At 44.4% G+C, this 20064-nt stretch overlaps 1 protein-coding gene across 1 annotated transcript; it reads right to left on the bottom strand.

The window, feature by feature from the left end:
* Positions 1-399: 399 nt before the first annotated feature.
* nkap (NFKB activating protein) lies at positions 400-19833 on the bottom strand. The gene is made up of 8 exons (XM_060927714.1): positions 19188-19833; positions 18992-19072; positions 10057-10121; positions 9235-9327; positions 8790-8832; positions 8383-8568; positions 8103-8252; positions 400-1112 (listed from the first exon to the last, which is right to left on the bottom strand). The coding sequence occupies exons 1-8, from the start codon at positions 19541-19543 to the stop codon at positions 938-940; spliced, it is 1149 nt and encodes a 382-aa protein (XP_060783697.1). The 5' UTR covers positions 19544-19833; the 3' UTR covers positions 400-937.
* Positions 19834-20064: the final 231 nt, after the last annotated feature.

Here is a 20064-nt window from a genome sequence, read left to right as displayed (position 1 = left end):
AATTAAAATTTTATCTGATACTATAAAATAGTATCAAAGAGGGGGATATTGTTAGATTTAATCAGTCTCTTCAGTGTTGAATTGTTCGATTTAATGTTAGATTTAAAGCTGCATTAAGTGATTCATGTTAATTTTATAGCTGTAGAATGTGATATGTTAGCCTTATTGCTGCACAAGGAATCATTTGTTAAGAAATTATTTTAATATTTTAGCTTTTCATTTGTTTTAGATCCTTTTATTTTAAACTTTCTGATGCAGTTGACCTTCCTAGACTAGACTTCGTAGCATAAACAGTCTGTGTTTAGACATTCTCTTGCTATCGTCAGTACATATTGCCCTGTGACCCAAGAGTGTGCGTAACCAATGGCCTCTACAATCTGTCTGTACCTTGCTATCATATCGTATCATCAGAAATATTGTTTATTTTATATCTGTTTATGATTGATTCAAGACTGACACACACATATCAAAATGTCATATTGATCAGAAATGTGTCTGAACATCGCCAAGGTTTCACTACATCTAAACATTCCATCAGAACAGTGATGTAATTAAGACGTGACGTGACCTACTCAAGGTCTGACTACAGTCTCTGAAGCATGCAATGATGGCACTCACTCACCCCCCCCATATACACACCCCTCGTTACGCACATACATAGCATACACACACCTACACATACACATTTTTATACACTGACATCAAACACACACCCACATTTCTGCACACACACATAGTCCAGGGCAGACACAGATAAACAAGAAGTATAAAAGTTTTTGTGTATTTTCATCTTTGGTGAATAACTGAATAAACGACGGTGAAACCAATCTCTGGGTCCCTGTCTGCTTTCGCGGTTCTTCGTCCCAGAATTCTGCAGGTGGCACGAAGGCACTGATCTCGAGAGGTTGGGGGCAAAAGGTGAAGAAAACCTTTCAATCTACTTTTCTTCTTTTCCTTTAGTCTTTCTGTATACCATTTCCCTGAAACTAGAAAGGATTTTGCTTTCTCTCTTTCTTCTTTCTTCCTGGTTAAAGGAAGCAAGGGCTCTCTTTTCATCAGCACTGTAGATCTGGTTTTCCTTTCTCAGACGGACAGCCTCCATGCGCCGATGTCTGTGGGTTTATCAAGCATGAAGTCATTAAACAGAACAAGCCTTAAAAACAATGCATTTTAATGCATTAACTAGAAAGATAAATACAACATGCTTTTTGCACAATTTAAATAAGAAAGTCAGCTTTAGAGAAACAGTTAGCCTGTATGTGTTAGAAATACGATCAGGGCAATAATTAGTGTACAGGGTTATACAGAGACGGGACAGCAGGCATGCAGTGAATAAAGCAGCAGCAGTAAAAGAAAGTGCCACCCTAAGCGGTTGCCTAGTTAGACTACGTGTGGTAAAGGTGGCCCTGGCTTCATGGATTATGATGTGTATTTATGTATTAGCTATACATCTAGGGTTATATTCACAAAAGCATGCAAAAGTGATCTAAATCCAATCTTTTTCGTCAAATGTGAAACAGATGTGTTACTTGCTTGGCTGTGCGAACAAGAAACACCATACTGAATTTGACGTTTTCAATTCTGACTTGGGTACTGAAATCCGATACATGGCAGTGCGACCTCGGTCTGAACAGGCAGACTTCAATTCATGTGACTTACAGTGGTGCTTGAAAGTTTGTGAACCCTTTAGAATTTTCTATATTTCTGCATAAATATGACCTAAAACAATCAGATTTTCACACAAGTCCTAGAAGTAGATAAAGAGAACCCAGTTAAACAAATGAGACAAAAATATTATACTTGGTCATTTATTTATTGAGGAAAATGATCCAATATTACATATTTGTGAGTGGCAAAAGTATGTGAACCTTTGTTTTCAGTATCTGGTGTGACCCCCTTGTGCAGCAAGAACTGCAACTAAACGTTTCCGGTAACCGTTGATCAGTCCTGCACACTGGCTTGGAGGAATTTTAGCCCGTTCCTCCGTACAGAACAGCTTCAACTCTGGGATGTTGGTGGGTTTCCTCACACGAACTGCTCACTTCAGGTCCTTCCACAACATTTCGATTGGATTAAGGTCAAGAATTTGACTTGGCCATTCCAAAACATTCACTTTATTCTTCTTTAACCATTCTTTGGTAGAACGACTTGTGTGCTTAGGGTTCTTGTCTTGCTGCATGACCCACCTTCTCTTAACATGCAGTTCATGGACAGATGTCCTGACATTTTCCTTTAGAATTCGCTGGTATAATTCAGAATTCATTGTTCCATCAATGATGACAAGCCATCCTGGCCCAGATGCAGCAAAACAGGCCCAAACTATGATACCACCACCATGTTTCACAGATGGGATAAGGTTCTTATGCTGGAATGCAGTGTTTTCCTTTCTCTAAACATAACGCTTCTCATTTAAACCAAAAAGTTCCATTTTGGTCTCATCCATCCACAACATTTTTTCAATAACCTTCTGGTTTGTCCCCGTGATCTTTAGCAAACTGCAGATGAGCAGCAATGTTCTTTTTGGAGGACAGTGGCTTTCTCCTTGCAACCCTGCCATGCACACCATTGTTGTTCAGTGTTCTCCTGATGGTGGACTCATGAACATTAGCATTAGCCAATGTGAGAGAGGCCTTCAGTTGCTTAGAAGTTACCCTGGGGTCCTTTGGGACCTCGCCGACTATTACACGCCTTGCTCTTGGAGTGATCTTTGTTGGCCGACCACTCCTGGGGAGGGTAACAATGGTCTTGAATTTCCTCCATTTGTACACAATCTGTCTGACTGTGGATTGGTGGAATCCAAACTCTTTAGAGATGGTTTTGTAACGTTTTCCAGCCTCATGAGTGTGGCAGCGGGGGCATGGCCAAGCGTCGGTCTGTGAATGGAGGGTGGAGTCAGGGAAGGTAAATGGTGGAATCATTGCACCTGATGGGAATTAACCTGTTTGTGTGTCTTCCCCAATGACCGTGCCCTTTAAGAGGGGAGGGAGAGAGAGAGAGCAGGGAAAGGGGGCTCTCCGCCAACCAGAACACTTATGTGCGCGCGCGTGCGTGCCTGGGAGAGTGAATGTAAAAGCTGAAAAGCTACAATAAGTGGTTTTTGAGAACTCCATTCTGGCCTGCCGTGCTTCTGTGCTCCACCCACCTGGTCTGATTCTACAGTGGTGCCGAAACCCGGGAAGGAGTGCAGAAGGGAACGGCCACATGGAGTCCTCCCCCTTCAAGGACCTGGTCCATGCCCTTGCCATGGCCCAACAGAGCCAGCACCAGGCGCTGATCGCCCTCCGGAAGGAGCAGGAACAATGGTTTGAAGCCCTGATGCTGGCGCAACGGGAAGATCGCCAAGCTTTCCGGCAACTGCTTGCGTCGGTGGGGTCCACCACCGCTGCGGACCCTCCCCCCCACCTCACCCTAACGAAGATGGGTCCGCATGATGACCCCGAAGCCTTCCTCGCTCTTTTTGAACAGGCAGTAGAGACGTGGGGTTGGCTGGTGGAACAGCGCGCGGCGCGCCTCCTCCCCCTGCTAACAGGCGAGGCGCAGCTGGCCGCGCTACAGCTCCCTGCCGACAGCCGTCTGGTCTACGCGGACCTCCGCAGGGCCATCCTCCAATGCGTGGGTCGCACCCCGGAACAACGGCAGCGCTTCCACACGCTGCGCCTGGAGGAGTTCGGCTGGCCGTTCGCGTTTGGCCAGCAACTCCGGGACGCCTGCTGGCGGTGGCTGAAGGCCAACAACCGCGATGCCGAGGGAATCATCGATCGGGTGGCGCTGGAACAATTCGTTGCACGACTTCTGGAAGGAACAGGGGAGTGGGTCCAGTGCCATCGCCCAGCGTCGCTGGATCAGGCCATCAAGCTGGCGGAGGACCATATGGTGGTCGTTCTGACGGCAGGACAGCGTGTCTCCCCTTCTCCCCTCTCTCTCCCTGTTCCTTATCCTCGCCCCATTCCCCCACCGTGGAGGTGGGGGCCGGCTCCACCCCAGCCAGCTCCACCCGCGGTGCCCTTCCATTTCCTACTTCCTTGTCTGTGTCCCCCCCTTCAGGTGAGTGATATCCGGAACACTGATGCAGAGAGAGAGAGAGAGAGAGCCTGGGCCGGTATGCTGACGCTGCGGAGAACCGGGGCACCTCCAGCATCGGTGCTCGGCGGTCCGGATTCCCGACGCGCCAGGGACCGCTCTCGATCGGGCCGGAGCGTACTGCATACCGGTGAGTATCTAAGGGGATACGTATCAGGCTTTGGTAGACTCCGGCTGTAATCAGACCTCAATCCACCAAAGCCTGGTGCAAGACGAGGCATTGGAAAGAGCACAACTGGTGAAGGTGTCGTGTGTGCACAGAGATGTTCACAATTACCCTTTAGTGTCGGTCCACATTCTATTTCGAGGGGAGAAATTTAGAGTAAAGGCGGCGGTTAATCCTCGCCTTACCCACTCGATAATTTTGGGGACTGATTGGCCGGGATTTTGGGAATGCATTTGGTGAAGAGTGGGGCCTGCCGTAGTTCAGCGGGGGGAGGGCCCGGAGTAGCATAAGTGGGAGCAGCTGTCACAGAGCCATTTACGTCATCACCGCGTCAGAGTGGGGAGCAGTATGCTCCTCCTCTCTCGGGGAATCCCTCGCAGATTTCCCGTTAGAGCAGTCATGAGACGAGACTCTGCAGCATGCATTTGACCAAGTGAGAGTCATCAATGGTCAAACTCTCCAGTCAAACACCACCCTGCCCTTCCCCTATTGTTCCGTTATTAAGGATAGATTATACCGAGTGACGCAGGACACTCGGACTAAGGAACAAACAACAGCTTTTAATCCCAAAGAGCTGTCAGGAATTTATATTCCAGGCGGCTCACTTTAATCCCATGGCTGGACACTTGAGGCAGGATAAGACACTAGCCCGAATAATGGCCAGGTTCTATTGGCCAGGGATTCACGGCGATGTCCGTAGGTGTTGTACGGCGTGCCACAAATGCCAGTTAGTAAATCCCGCGGCCATTCCAAAAGCGCCTTTGTGCCCTCTGCCATTAATCAAGACCCCGTTCAAAAGAATTGGGATGATCTCGTCGGGCCATTAGATCGGTCAACACAAGGATATTGCTTTATTTTAGTTCTGGTGGACTATGCAATGCGATATCCGGAAGCAGTACCTCTTCGCAATATCTCAGAACGTAGTATTGCAGAAGTGCTCTTCCACGCCATCTGCCGAGTCGGAATCCCCAAAGAGATTCTGACTGATCAAGGCACTACGTTTATGTCACGGACACTGCACGAACTGTATGGGTTACTGGGAATTAAGCCTATCTGCACCAGCGTTTATCACCCACAAACGGATGACTTAGTCGAACGGTTTAATCGCACCTTCAAAAACAGAATTTTCTGACGTGTTCTCGCCGCTGCCCGGCCACACCCACCTCATAGAACGCCACACTGAGATGCCCCCAGGGGTAGTAGTGCGCAGCCACCCTTACAGACTGCCTGAACACAAAAAAAAGGGGGGGGGTTCAGGAAGAACTCAAGGCCATGCTCGAAATGGGCATCATCGAGGAGTCCCACAGTGACTGCAGCAGCCCGGTGGTCTTGGTTCCCAAGGCCGACGGGTCGGTCTGGTTCTGTGTGGACTATAGAAAAGTCAACGCGGTGTCTAAATTTGACGCATACCCAATGCCTCGTATTGACGAGTTGCTCGAGCGACTAGGCACGGCTCGTTTTTATTCAACACTGGATTTGACAAAGGGACATTGGCAGATCCCCTTGACTCTGCGATCCCGAGAGAAAATGGCCTTTTCCACACCGTTTGGCTTACACCAGTTAGTCACACTTCCTTTTGGGCTGTTTGGGGCGCCCGCTACGTTCCAGCGGCTCATGGATAGGGTCCTCTGCCCCCACGTGGCCGCCTACTTGGACATTATTTTTTACAGTAATGACTGGCCGCGGCACTTGGTACACCTAAGGGCCGTCCTTAGGTCGCTGAGGCGAGCGGGTCTCACAGCCAACCCGAAGAAGTGTGTGACTGGAAGTATGGTACCTGGGTTTCCACTTGGGCAATGGGCAGGTGCGTCCCCAAATTAATAAGACAGCAGCGATTGTGGCCTGCCCGAGGCCCAAGACCAAAAAGGGGGTGAGAGAGTTCCTGGGGCTGGCTGGCTACTATCGTAGGTTTATACCTAATTATTTGGACGACACCAGCCCGCTGACTGATCTCACTAAAAAGGGAGCACCAGATCTGGTCCAGTGGACGGAGCAATGCCAGCAGGCTTTCTCAGAGGTAAAGGCTGCACTGTGTGGGGGGCCACTGTTACACTCCCCTGACTTTTCTCTCCCCTTTATTTTGCAGACAGACGCGTCAGACAGAGGGCTGAGGGCTGTTCTGTCTCAGGAGGTGGAGGGGGAGGACTGTCCAGTGCTGTACATCAGCCGGAAGCTGTCGGTGCGTGAGGGCAGGTACAGCACAATCGAAAAGGAGTGCCTCGCCATCAAGTGGGCGGTCCTCGCCCTCCACTACTACCTACTGGGGCGCCCTTTCACCCTCTGTTCGGACCACATGCCCCTGCAGTGACTCCACCACATAAAAGATGCCAATGCGTGGATCACCCGTTGGTATCTGCCACTCCAGCCATTTAAGTTCGAGGTGGTCCACAGGCCAAGGGTGCAGATGGTCGTGGCGGATTTGGGCAGTGGGGGTATGTGGCAGCAGGGGCGTGGCCAAGCGTCGGTCTGTGAATGGAGGGCGGAGTCAGGGAAGGTAAGTGGTGGAATCATTGCACCTGATGGGAATTAACCTGTGTTTGTGTGTCTTCCCCAGTGACCGCGCCCTTTAAAAGGAGAGAGAGAGCAGGGAAAGGGGGCTCTCCCCCAACTAGAACACTTGTGTGCGCGCGTGCCTGGGAGTGTGAATGTAAAAGCTGAAAAGCTACAATAAAAGCGGTTTTTGAGAACTCAGTTCTGGCCTGCCGTGCTTCTGTGCTCCACCCACCTGGTCTGATTCTACAATGAGCATCAACAACGCTTTTTCTGAGGTCCTCAGAAATCTCCTTTGTTCGTCCCATAATACACTTCCACAAATGTGTTGTGAAGGTCAGACTCTGATAGATCCCTGTTCTTTAAATAAAACAGGGTGCCCACTCACACCTGATTGTCATCCCATTGATTGAAAACACCTGACTCTAATTTCACCTTCAAATGAACTGCTAATCCTAGAGATTCACATACTTTTGCCACTCACAGATATGTAATATTGGATCATTTTCCTCAATAAATAAATGACCAAATATAATATTTTTGTCTCATTAATTTAACTAGGTTCTCTTTATCTACTTTTAAGACTTGTGTAAAAATCTGATGTCTTAGGTCATATTTATGCAGAAATATAGAAAATTCTAAAGGGTTCACAAACTTTCAAGCACCACCGTATTTCAATTCAACTCAACATTCATCTTAACTTTGCACTGCCAGGAAAGAGAGATGGAGGATAACAGTGACGGAGGATTTCCATGGCAGGATAATGAGGTAACAGACCTCACCAACTTTTTGGTTGCTGTTGCCATACAAGCAAAATGAAAAGGCGCTAATTTTAACTGGCAGAACGTGGCCATAGGAGAACCTGGCTGCAGCACCAAAGGAAAAGGTTAAAAGCAAAATTTAAATAAACCACGAACACGAACCAAATAACGTGCCTTTTTTATAGCGAGATTGAACACATCATGTGAAACACTGTTCATTTGTGCACGCAGGTCAGTTTAGGAGTGTGATCTGTCCAGACTAATGTCAGATTATAGGCCGCATTAAAAACAAAGTGTGAACACAAAGTCTGAAACTAGGTTGGTTGTCCCACCCCTTTCGCTATGTAGCCAAGATGGTGACCAGTGAAGGTGAGGAGTGTCCACTGTTTCACATTCAACTTTTTAACCATTATGAGTACACCATCCAGATACGCATAGTGTACTGCATTTCGCCATATCGGTCAGTGGAAATGCACTTTTGCACTCAAAATAGCAAGTGCAAGTGCGCAAGTACATAAATTAAACCACAGCGTAGCTGCATTACTGTGTGTGTGTGTGTGTATATTAGTCTTTTATTAACCCCCCCAAAAAAAAACCTCACATACCTGCTTCCACTCATTACATAGCCTGATTTCTCAAAGTCAGCAATCTCTTCACTGGTAAGGCCAATTTCACCTCTCCTTGGAATACGCTTGCCTGCCTTTACATATTCCGCCATGGCAGCACCTTCACCGGGTAACAGAGCATGACCAAAACTATAAAAGCAGGGAGAAGTAGTAAAACTTCATTAAACTCCAGACAATAATGATATTCAACAGCAGTGTATTGTACAGGTGTTGCCTGTACAACAATAACCTAATGAGTAATAAAAATATAGATGCTCACTCCAGTGGTTTATCATCTTGGGCCAGGTGAGTTAGAGGAGCTTCAGGTCCAACCACATGATCCTCAAAACGAGTTTTCTCCACCCACAATTCTCCGAGGTCATCATCTTCCTCTGCGGACTGATCACTGCTAGAACTGCTCGACTCTTTGCGGTTCTTTTTAGCCTTCTTCTTCTTTGATTTCTTCCTGACATAAGAAATAGACATTAGAAGAGGATGTCATTACATCGCACGGCAAGGGGTGTCCAGAGAGCCATAGCACTGCCCAGCGTTGCATTTTACCTTCAACACACCTGATGAGATTTATCAGCAATTTACCAAAACCTTTACATGATCAAGCCTTTGATTTCTTAGAAGTGGGAAATTAAAAGTATTAGAAGCATACATTAAGAAGAAATTCTTACTCACTTTTTACTTTTCTTCTTTTTCTTCTTCTTCTTCTTTACCTCTTCTATAAACAACAACAAAAGCATTATATATATGACTGGTCTAATTAAAACAGAGGCTCAGTTAAAAAAAAAAAAAAAAAAGGAAGGGGGGGGGGGGCACGCTCCCCATTTGACATGCATTACGCTATAATTACTGTCATTCAACTCAGTGCCACTCTAAAAACATTTCCAACACACCTCATCGAGCTCACCAGCTGATTAACAACAACTATCCTACAAGAGCTGGTAATGGCATGTTGGGGTTAGACAATCTCTCTACTTTGCAGTACTGGAGTTGAGAGACCCTCCAGTGATTTATGCATGCTTGTGTGAATGTAAGTATTAGCCATACTGTATGTAACACAGTATACTGAGAGTAGGAAAGCAATTCGGATTAACTGTTGAATAAAGCAAAACAGACCGACCTTCTGAGTCACTTTCTGATTCCGTGTCTTCGGAGTGCTTGCGAGTTTTCTTTTTCTTCGATTTTCGTTTCTTTTTCTTTTTCTTCTTTTCCTCTATAAATAAGACATTGAGGAGCAAACAGTACGATTTAAAATCAATTTACTTTCTCAGCCATGATTATTAGCCATCACTGTGAAACAGTTTAAGAGTTCTTTTAGGATCTGTCAGAGCACTGCTCGTGCAGGCCTGTGGAGTGAGACTGTCCGTAAGCTGTGAGCTTTGGGGTGTGATTGACAGCATGCATCAGTGCTGGTGTATGACATGGTGGATTCCAAAGGTTTGAACTCGCAAAGTTCTTTAAAGCAGAATTACAGCCACCACAGGCATCCAGTCAAGGATGAAGGAGACAGTAGAAGTTGGTTTGCAACCTTTAATCTCCTTTTGTCATTGATGAAATGTGGTTCTTTGTTTTCATCTCGACAAATCCAATAATACTGTGTCGTTCTTCTGAAGTAATCTTTTAACAGTTCTGAACCTTCTGTTGGTTTCCAAATTTTTGTGAACGTGTACTGTGTACTGTGCAGCGCACAATCGGAGGGTACCGACCTCTGATTGGTCAACAGAACACACATCAAACCAAAATCACCTAAAGCAATACTGAACATTGTCCGTCTTAGAGAAAGAAACATATGCATCACTGTTGTTAGGGCATTTTCAACATGGTGGATGTTTCTAATGCATATTTCAAACCCAGGGTGATACTCAGGACCATCATGTGTTATAAAAACACACACACACAAAGCTTTAATAGCCACGCTGATATAAATGTAAAATCACTATACCTTCTGAACTTGTCTCAGAGCTGCTGCTCTTCACATCTTTTTCAACTGGAGTGTGTTCATCTGAGCTGTTGGGAAGAAAACAGCACTGATTTAAGCACATACAGCTCTTACACACAGTCTGCTGTTGGAGAGCAAGTGGCATAATTTTTTATTTTTTTTAATAATATACATGTTTGCAACCTTTAATCTCCTTTTGTCATTGATGAAATGTGGTTCTGTGTTTTCATAAAAAACACATCGTCCTTAACTGTAAATTCAAATTAATCGATAAAATCGATTTATCGCCCAGCTCTACCTGATCTGAACCCAATCGAACAACTATGGGGAATTCTGAAGAGACAAGTTGAACATCACTCTCCATCCAGCATCCAGTCACTAAAAGAGGTCATCGTTGAAGAATGGAAAAAGATTGATTTTGCAAAATGTCGCCAACTTGTTCATTCCATGCCTAGAAGACTTGGTGCTGTCATTAAAAATCACGGAGGCCATACAAAGTACTAGATGTAGTAGTTTTTGTTGTGGGGTGTACTCATTTTTGCACCACCCTAATTTGAGTAAAACTGAAAAATGTGTAATCTAAGTTTATATTATTAACCTTACTTTCACGTTATAAGTTAAACAGATGTTATATTAAACTGTGTCTTGTCAACATTTTGGAAATTGTGTTCATTGAGATATTGTTTAAAATGTTACTTTTCAAAGGGGGTGCACTCATTTACGCTGAGCACTGTATATTCTACAAGGTCACGGGCAAGCTGGAGCCTATCCCAGCGGACTACGGGCGAAAGGCGGGGTACACCCTGGACAAGTCACCAGGTCATCACAGGGCTGACACAGACACACAACCATTGACACTCACGGTCAATTTAGAGTCACCAGTTAACCTAACCTGCATGTCTTAGGACTGTGGGAGAAACCGGAGCACCCGGAGGAAACCCATGCGGACACAGGGAGAACATGCAAACTCCGCACAGAAAGGTCCTCATCGGCTACTGGGCTCGAACCCGGACCTTCTTGCTGTGAGGCGGCAGCGCTAACCACTACACCACCGTGCTGCCCTTGAGCATTTCTATGTTTTCTCTACAAAGTATTGCTCTACAAAGTATTGATGCAGGGGGGCTGAATACTAATGCACATCACATTTTTCAGATTTTTATTTGTTTAAAATTTTGAAGACCATTTACCATTTTCGTTTCACTTCACAATTATGTGCTACTTTGTGTTGGTCTATCACATAAAATCTCAAAAAAAACTTCGTGGTTGTAAGGTGGAAAAATGTGAAAAAGTTCAAGGGGTATGAATACTTTTTCAAGGCACTGCATCTTTGTCTAATATTTAAATTTGTTTGATCTGAAGCATTTAAGCATGACAAACATGCAAAAAAAAAAGTCAGGAAGGGGGCAAACACTTTCACACCACTGTGTGTATGTGCGTGTGTTACACATACACACAGCACCAGTCAAAAGTTTGGAAACACCTTCAGATTTGATGTTTTTATTTTTCTCCCCCCCACATAGTAAATGAATACTGAAGTCATCCAGACTATGCAGCAACACGTAAGGAATCATTTAGTAAACTTTAAAATGTTAATCAAACCAAAATATGTTTTAGATTCTTCAAAGTAGGCACCTTTTGCTTTGATTACAGCTTTGCACACTCTTGACATTCTCTCAATCAGCTTCACGAGGTCATCACTCTAAATGGTTTTCCAACAGTCTTGAAGGAGTTCCCGGAGGTGCTGAGCACTCGTTGGCTGCTTTGCCTTCACTCTGCGGTCCAACTCATCCCAAACCATCTCAATTGGGTTTAGATCAGGTGATTGAGGAGACAACGTCATCTGACGAAGCACTCCATCACCCTCTTTCTTGGTCAAATAGCCCTTACATAGCCTAGAGGTGTGTTTTGGGTCATTGTCCTGTTGAAAGACAAATGGTGGGCCCACTAAGCGCAAACCAGATGGGATGGCATGTCGCTGCAGAATGCTGTGGTAGCCATGCTGGTTAAGTGTGCAGGGTTTCCCATACATAGACCATTGTGTGGCCAGGCGCCACACAATGGATTCCTAGCGCCACACAATCAAACTCGCGATTTTGGAAAAAAAAAAATCCGTTGCGTATCGTTCCGTTCATTCATAGTGCTCGCTCTTCTCGTTCACACGCACACACAGAGACAGCGACGGAGAGGCGTGTACACAGGCCTGCTGGTGTGCATATACCCGGACTGCAGGTAGGCCTGTTAGGCTAATTAAAAATAACGCAGCCTTCCCAATTCGCCTTCCGACCCCTTATTTTAAAAGGTAGCCTACGTCGTGCTCGTGATGAGCTTTATCATAGCCTTCTTGGCTTACATGAAACGGACATCCCTGAGTCAGGCTATAAACCAATTTTGATGCATACAGTAGCAGCTTGACGCGAGGAACCGGCCTTATTGCATTATCCCGTTTAAGCAATCACTTCCCTTACGATAGGGCACTGGAGTTTTTTTTTTTCAGGAAGCCACGCAGAATTAAATGTTCTGATAGGGCATGCAGGCTTTGCACCAATTAGGGTAATGCTTTTTCATTATTGTTAGTTGTCTTGGTGTTACCTTAAGTGGTTTCTTACATCCAATTATGATATTTTATTTTACTATTATTTTGTTGTTACATTATACTATTTATTTCATTTTAGTATTGGTTGAGGTAAGTGTTGAGTTCAATATTTAAAATAAAAACCTCCAGCTTGTTTTTTGCAATTTAGTCCTTGAATGTCAACTAAAGAATGATTGAAAGATTGCCACCAAAAAGGCAAAAAACTAAGGTCAAAACCAGAGATGCACCGATTGACCGGCTGCTGATCGGAATCAGCCAATTTTCACGTGATCGGCCATGACTGGCGATCGGCCGGTCAAAATTAAAATATGCCGATTTTCTGCCGATCAAAACTTGTGTATCACATGGAGATGAAAGTGGAAATACTCGTAATTCGCAACTAAAAAGACTGCAGCTCCACTAGCAGCTTGAACATGCTTTCTAGTGCGACTGTGTTGCGCTTGCGCAGAACAGTGTCAGTCCTGCGCGCGCGCCATTAACAACAACAAAATTCACTATATTTGGATATCCACATATAGTGAATTTTTTTTTTGTGCCAGATATTGGATGTGAAAAGAAGAAAACCTTTGTGGTTGTGTGAATTTCCCATTACAAGAATTAATACGTTAGCCTATTACCAAACATCTAGTTAGATTTGTACAAAGAGAGAGAGAAAAAAAATGCCTTTTGGTTTGTTTTACGACCTTGGTTGCACTTGATTCCACTGGAAATTACTCTACAAATACAGATTTGACAAAGATGATAGAATGGCTATGGTATAAGTATGACTGGAAATTATTTTTGTATTTTGATACTGAATGAAGAAATGGGTTGTTCTATAAGGCATAAGTTTTCAGATCTAAATAGGCTTATGAAAGTGTGTTCCATAGCAGTAGGCAAATAATATATGAGGGGGACGTTGTTTTTGTGCCAGATATTGGATGGGAAAAGAAAAAATGTTTGTGTGAATTTCCTATTTCAGGAATTAATATGTTAATACCAAACATGAAGAAAGATTTTACAAAGAACAATGTCTTTTTGTTTGTTTTCAACTTTTGAGGTGTTGAAAATTTATTACTGAAAATCTGGCAGAATGTTCTATTAAAGAAAAGATAAAAAGAAAATAGTCTTTGTGTGTGCTGTGAAGTGGTTTGAAAAAATGAAATCGGAATCGGCCAAAATCGGTATCGGCAGGTCACACTCCATGGAAAATCGGAATCGGCCCAAAAAATTGCAATCGGTGCATCTCTAGTAAAAACTAAACTTTAACTTCAGTTTTGGTGAGTAATTTTCATAAATTTAAAAAGACAGGTTTTCCACCAACATCAAGCCCAGCAAACTACCGGCCTGCCCTGTAATGTAAAGTTGGGTCGAGGAATGAAACCAGGCAGGGTTCTGGTAAAAATTGTTTTAGCTGTCTAGAGAACTTAAAAGAATTTAGATTGAACTGAATAATCTCAAATGCTTCTTGTAGCTTTAAAATCGTCCCAGCAGGTGACTTTGAAGAAAAATACTGTGTTTGAACACTGCCCGCTGTAAACACTTTGCATACACCCCAATGACCGACTCCACCGACCGCCACGACACCACCGCGCACGATTCCCTCATCGGCACAGTGGAGCACCACAAATTGCTACTTGGCCTGTGGGAAACACTGAGTGTGCCTTCGATTTTGAATAAATCGCCAACAGTGTCACCAGCAAAGCACCCCCATACCATCACACTTCCTCCTCCATACTTCACTGTGGGAACCACACATGTAGGAACCATCCGCTCACCTTCTCTGCGTCTTACAAAGACATGGCGATTGGAACCAAAAATCTCAAATTTGGACTCGTCAGACCAAAGGACAGGTTTCCACTGGTCTAATGTCCATTCCTTGTGTTCCTTGGCCCAAGCTATTCTCTTCCTCTTGTTGTTCTTTCTTAGAAGTGGCTTCTTTGCAGCAATGCGACCACAAAGTCTAGATTCACGCAGTCTTCGCTGAACAGTTGATGCTGAGATGTGTGTGCTACTTGAACTCTGAAGCATTTAGGTGGGCTCTTATCTGGGGTGCTGTTAACTTGCGGTTTCTGAGGCTGGCAACTCTGATGAACTTATCCTGTGCAACAGAGGTAACCTTAGGTCTTCCTTTCCTGGGGCGGTCCTGATGAGAGCCAGTTTCATCATAACGTTTGATGGTCTTTATGACTGCACCTGGGGATACTTTCAAAGTTCTTGAAATTTTTCGGACTTACTGACATTCATTTCTTAAAAGTAATGATGGACTGTCGTTTTTCTTTACCTAGTTGAGTAGTTCTTGGCATAATATGGATTACAACCCCGATTCCAAAAAAGTTGGGACAAAGTACAAATTGTAAATAAAAATGGAATGCAATAATTTATAAATCTCAAAAACTGATATTGTATTCACAATAGAACATAGACAACATATCAAATGTCAAAAGTGAGACATTTTGAAATTTCATGACAAATATTGGCTCATTTGAAACTTCATGACAGCAACACATCTCAAAAAAGTTGGGACAGGGGCAATAAGAGGCTGGAAAAATTAAAGGTACAAAAAAGGAACAGCTGGAGGAACAAATTGCAACTCATTAGGTCAACTGGCAATAGGTCATTAACATGACTGGGTGCCCGTGATCTTCGGGCCCTTAGACGGCACTGCATCACATACAGGCATGCTTCTGTATTGGAAATCACAAAATGGGCTCAGGAATATTTCCAGAGAACATTATCTGTGAACACAATTCACCGTGCCATCCACCGTTGCCAGCTAAAACTCTATAGTTCAAAGAAGAAGCCGTATCTAAACATGATCCAGAAGCGCAGACGTCTTCTCTGGGCCAAGGCTCATTTAAAATGGACTGTGGCAAAGTGGAAAACTGTTCTGTGGTCAGACGAACCAAAATTTGAAGTTCTTTATGGAAATCAAGGACGCCGTGTCATTCGGACTAAAGAGGAGAAGGATGACCCAAGTTGTTATCAGCGCTCAGTTCAGAAGCCTGCATCTCTGATGGTATGGGGTTGCATTAGTGCATGTGGCACGGGCAGCTTACACATCTGGAAAGACACCATCAATGCTGAAAGGTATATCCAGGTTCTAGAGCAACATATGCTCTCATCCAGACGACGTCTCTTTCAGGGAAGACCTTGCATTTTCCAACATGACAATGCCAAACCACATACTGCATCAATTACAGCATCATGGCTGCGTAGAAGAAGGGTCCGGGTACTGAACTGGCCAGCCTGCAGTCCAGATCTTTCACCCATAGAAAACATTTGGCGCATCATAAAATGGAAGATACGACAAAAAAGACCTAAGACAGTTGAGCGACTAGAATCCTACATTAGACAAGAATGGGTTAACATTCCTATCCCTAAACTTGAGCAACTTGTCTCCTCAGTCCCCTGACGTTTACAGACTGTTGTAAAGAGAAAAGGGGATGTCTCACAGTGGTAAACATGGTCTTGTCCCAACTTTGAGATGTGGTGTTGTCATGAAATTTAAAATCACCTAATTTTTCTCTTTAAATGATACATTTTCTCAGTTTAAACATTTGATATGTCATCTATGTTCTATTCTGAATAAAATATGGAATTTTGAAATTTATACATCATTGCATTCTGTTTTTATTTACAATTTGTACTTTGTCCCAACTTTTTTGGAATCGGGGTTGTAGAGCAGTACTCAAATAGGACCATTCACTGTATACCAACTCTACCTCTTCACAACACAACTGATGGTCTCAAACACATTAAGAGGTCAAGAAATTAACTCTTGACAAGGCACAGCTGTAAACTGAAAGCCATTCCAGGTGACTACCTCGTAAAGCTGACTGAGAAAATGCCAAGATGTGCAAAGCTGTTATCTAAGCAAAAGGTGCCTACTTTGAAGAATCTAAAATATAAAACATTCTGGTTTGAGTAACACTTTTTTGTTTACCACATAATTCCATATATACTTCTTTATAATGTCGAGGACTTTAGTATTAATCTACAATTCAGAAAACTTTAAAATAATGAAAAACCACTGAATTAGAGGGCGTTTCCAAAAACTTTTGACTGGTACTGTATATGTATGTATAAAATTTCACAACTAAATTTTCACTCATACCAGGGGCGTCACTAGGCCTTTTTTACTGGGGCACGTGCCCCAGTAAGAAAATGTTGAAAGATTTTCGTAACAAACTAGTTTGTTGGCAGATCTACTGTAAGTCGTAGGACAGTGTGTTTCAAACTTCTATCGTCTCTTCTTTCTAACTAATTTTCTGATTGGTCTGGGAGATTCTCACTGTAAACATAGTGTGCGTGTGGCGTGCCATGAGTCCATTTAGCCTATTGGAGAGATGAGTCTACTCTTTGGATTGAGTCAGAGAATGGGATCTGGATGAATTAATGTAGCACAAAGTTTTTGCAACAAAACTAAGCAAACCATATTCTAACAAACCCATTAAACTACATCGAATTAAACGATATTAAATTACTTTTCCAGATGGATATCAGACAATTCTTCTCAAGAAGCAGAGACAGAGGCAGGGAAACTGCCCCTTTTCCACCAAAGCAGTTCCAGGGCTGGTTCGGGGCCAGTGCTTAGTTTGGAACCGGGTTTTCTGTTTCCACTGACAAAGAACTGGCTCTGGGGCCAGAAAAACTGGTTCCAGGCTAGCACCAACTCTCTGCTGGGCCAGAGGAAAGAACCGCTTACGTCAACCGGGGTGTGTGTGTGTGTGTGTGTGTGTGTTGTTAAAGGACCCATGGCATGGTGGTTTGTTGATGCTTTAAACGGGCTCGTGGAGGCTTCCGGATGTTATATCCGCAGCCTTTCTCGAAATGAACCCTCGGCACGTAAATATAGCCTCCTGGGAGAAAGCCCCATTTCAGCCCTTTTCCCAGTGCATCGTTTTGCTAATGAGAAGCATGGAGGCGGGCCAATGTGGGGAGGGGCGGGGCTTGACCAAGCTGCGGGCATGCTACCTGGCTAACTGCAGGAAGCGGTTAGCTGCACAGCTAATGTAGCCATTGCTAGGCTAACGCACCGATTTTAAAACACGGCAAAACGACTTAATAGTTATACACTTACTTGTTCAGTGTTTGTGGCTGATGCAGCAGGGATGCAGCGCAATTTCCATGTTTCGCTCACATAGGTGGTGTAAAGTTATCCTACCTCTTCGATTTGTCCTACCAAGCCTACTGCGCACGCGCGAAGCCTACTGCGCACGCGCGAAGCCTACTGCGCACGCGCAGAACACATGACGTCATTACAATTAGCAAGTTCTCATACAGACCGTTTTATGATACAAAACAAGTCATTACAAATTATTTGACTCAGCCAAAGACTCGACCAATACGCACAAAACATAAAAATCGGCACATGCGTGAAATACTCACCGATTTTCTATCAGCCCAGCTGATCAGTAGGACAAAACTACTGTTGAATTTTCCTACCCTCCTGGATTTCGCGCATGCGCAGTAGGCTTGGTAGGACGGGCAATCCATACAGTGGGTGGGTATCCAGAGGGGGGGCGTGGGGATCATCTCCCTTGCTGACGTAGTAAAGGGAAGAGCCCATCAACGCGCCATTCTCAAATGTTGGGCATAGTTTGGTTTACACATTATGAAATTTCTAGCCACTGGGGTGACTTAAGAAGGTCAGAGGAACTCATTTTAACGTTAAAAAACCTCAGAAAGTGAAAATTTCATGCCATGGGACCTTTAAGACCAACAACAATAACAAAACCGCGAAAGATCGCCATTTTTAAGTGACGAGAAGCAGCAGTTGTACAAACGCGAAGTCATCCATTATTATTGTTGTTGCTGCTGCTTCTTCCGTGTTGTTTTTGCTTCGATATTCGCGCCAAGGTTTATGCAAACGTAGCGACGTAACTGACGTATACAGCGACGTAATGACGTGGCTCCCCTTAGCACCGCGAGCCATGGAAAAGCAAACTGGTTCTCAGCTGGCTCGCAAGTTGAATGAGTTGTGAACCAGCACCAGCACTGGAACTGATTTGGTGGAAAAGGGGTATGTGACAGATGAGGAGGAGGGTGAGAGAGGTAAGATTAAGGTTGTAGGCTGTGTGCTAGTCAGTCATAACTAACCAGCTAAGTTCGTGAATCGTGAGAGTTGAGGTGACACGTTTAGCATCAGCATGCATTAAAAGCCCAAATGCCAACAATACATTTTTTGGGGACTGGGATGTGTTTTCCGTCTCGTTGACCTATTCCTCACATAACTTCATCCACGAGAGCATGAGAATGATCCACTTTGCATAGGCTGGGACAGGAACGTTAAGGTGCATTGTGTGTGTGTCGGGCGGGGGCAGTAAAGCTTAATTCCTAGCGACGCCCCTGACTCGTACTTACTCGGGGTCTCGGACTCTTGGTGAATAGCCCCAGACCTCAGGACATCCCAGTTCACCGATTCTCTCACGTTCTTGCAAGCGCCTGAATTAAAACAAAACACGATCACGTGTTTAACAAAAGGCTTTTCCCAGCCTTACCTGGGAACACTATTTAACTCCAACTGTAGAAATCAGACTCCAGGCCTGTAAGATATTACCGAGCAATGAAAGCCTCTTGTCTTTGCCTTTGGATGTCGTCTCTCTTGTCGTAGTAATCGGATCTTGATCCCGCATAGTGTCCTCGGTCCCGCTCCTCAGCCCAGGCCAACTTCTCGCGTTCTCTCGATCTGGACCGACTGCGCGAGCCGCCAACACGGAAGCGGTTCCGACTCCTGTCTCTGCTGTCGGACCATTTGGACTTCCGCTCTTCTGTCCCGTCGTGTCTGTGGTTATCGGCCGCAGGACTGGAGACGCGCTCCCGCGAGCGACTCCGCGAACTTCCGCTGCTCGAGCGGCTCCGGCGGCGCTTTCTCGGGCTGCCGGCCTCCGAATACTTTCCGCCGAGCTCGGGCATCGTTAAACGCTTTCCTGCGTTCCAACACTCACTTCTTTTTAGGTGCGAACTTAAAGCACTGCCGTCTGAGATTAAAAATGACTCCTTATTTACATTACTGCGTGCGCCAAAACACTCAGGCCTCAGCGGCAGTAGACGTAAACAGCCGAATATGGACTTCAGCTGTGATTTACAAGCTCATATTGAAAATAAACACTTTTTGAACAAAAACAAAATTATAGTCTGTTATTTATGTTGCTCTAAACTTGTAACATCGCCCTCTACAGTGTATGGATCAGAAGCCACTAGATGAACTTATTTCCGGCGGAAATGGGTCATAAGTTGTTTCCGGTTTTTTTTAACCCGGAAGTACCTTCTGCTAAAAACAAAACAAGGGTTGCGGCTTGAAGTTTCAGGCTCTTTTTTTTAAAACTAAACCTTATGTTACACACTGGAAGAATGACCTCAAGCTTTTTGCCAAATCTTTAAAGTTAGTTGAAAATAAGGATGTTGGTTATTTTATATCCTTTTTGGATGACTTT

This window comes from Neoarius graeffei, chromosome 8 (genome assembly GCF_027579695.1).
Source record: "Neoarius graeffei isolate fNeoGra1 chromosome 8, fNeoGra1.pri, whole genome shotgun sequence".
NCBI lineage: Eukaryota > Metazoa > Chordata > Actinopteri > Siluriformes > Ariidae > Neoarius > Neoarius graeffei.
Note: the sequence above shows the minus strand (reverse complement) of the source record. Positions and strands in the feature narration are given on the sequence as shown.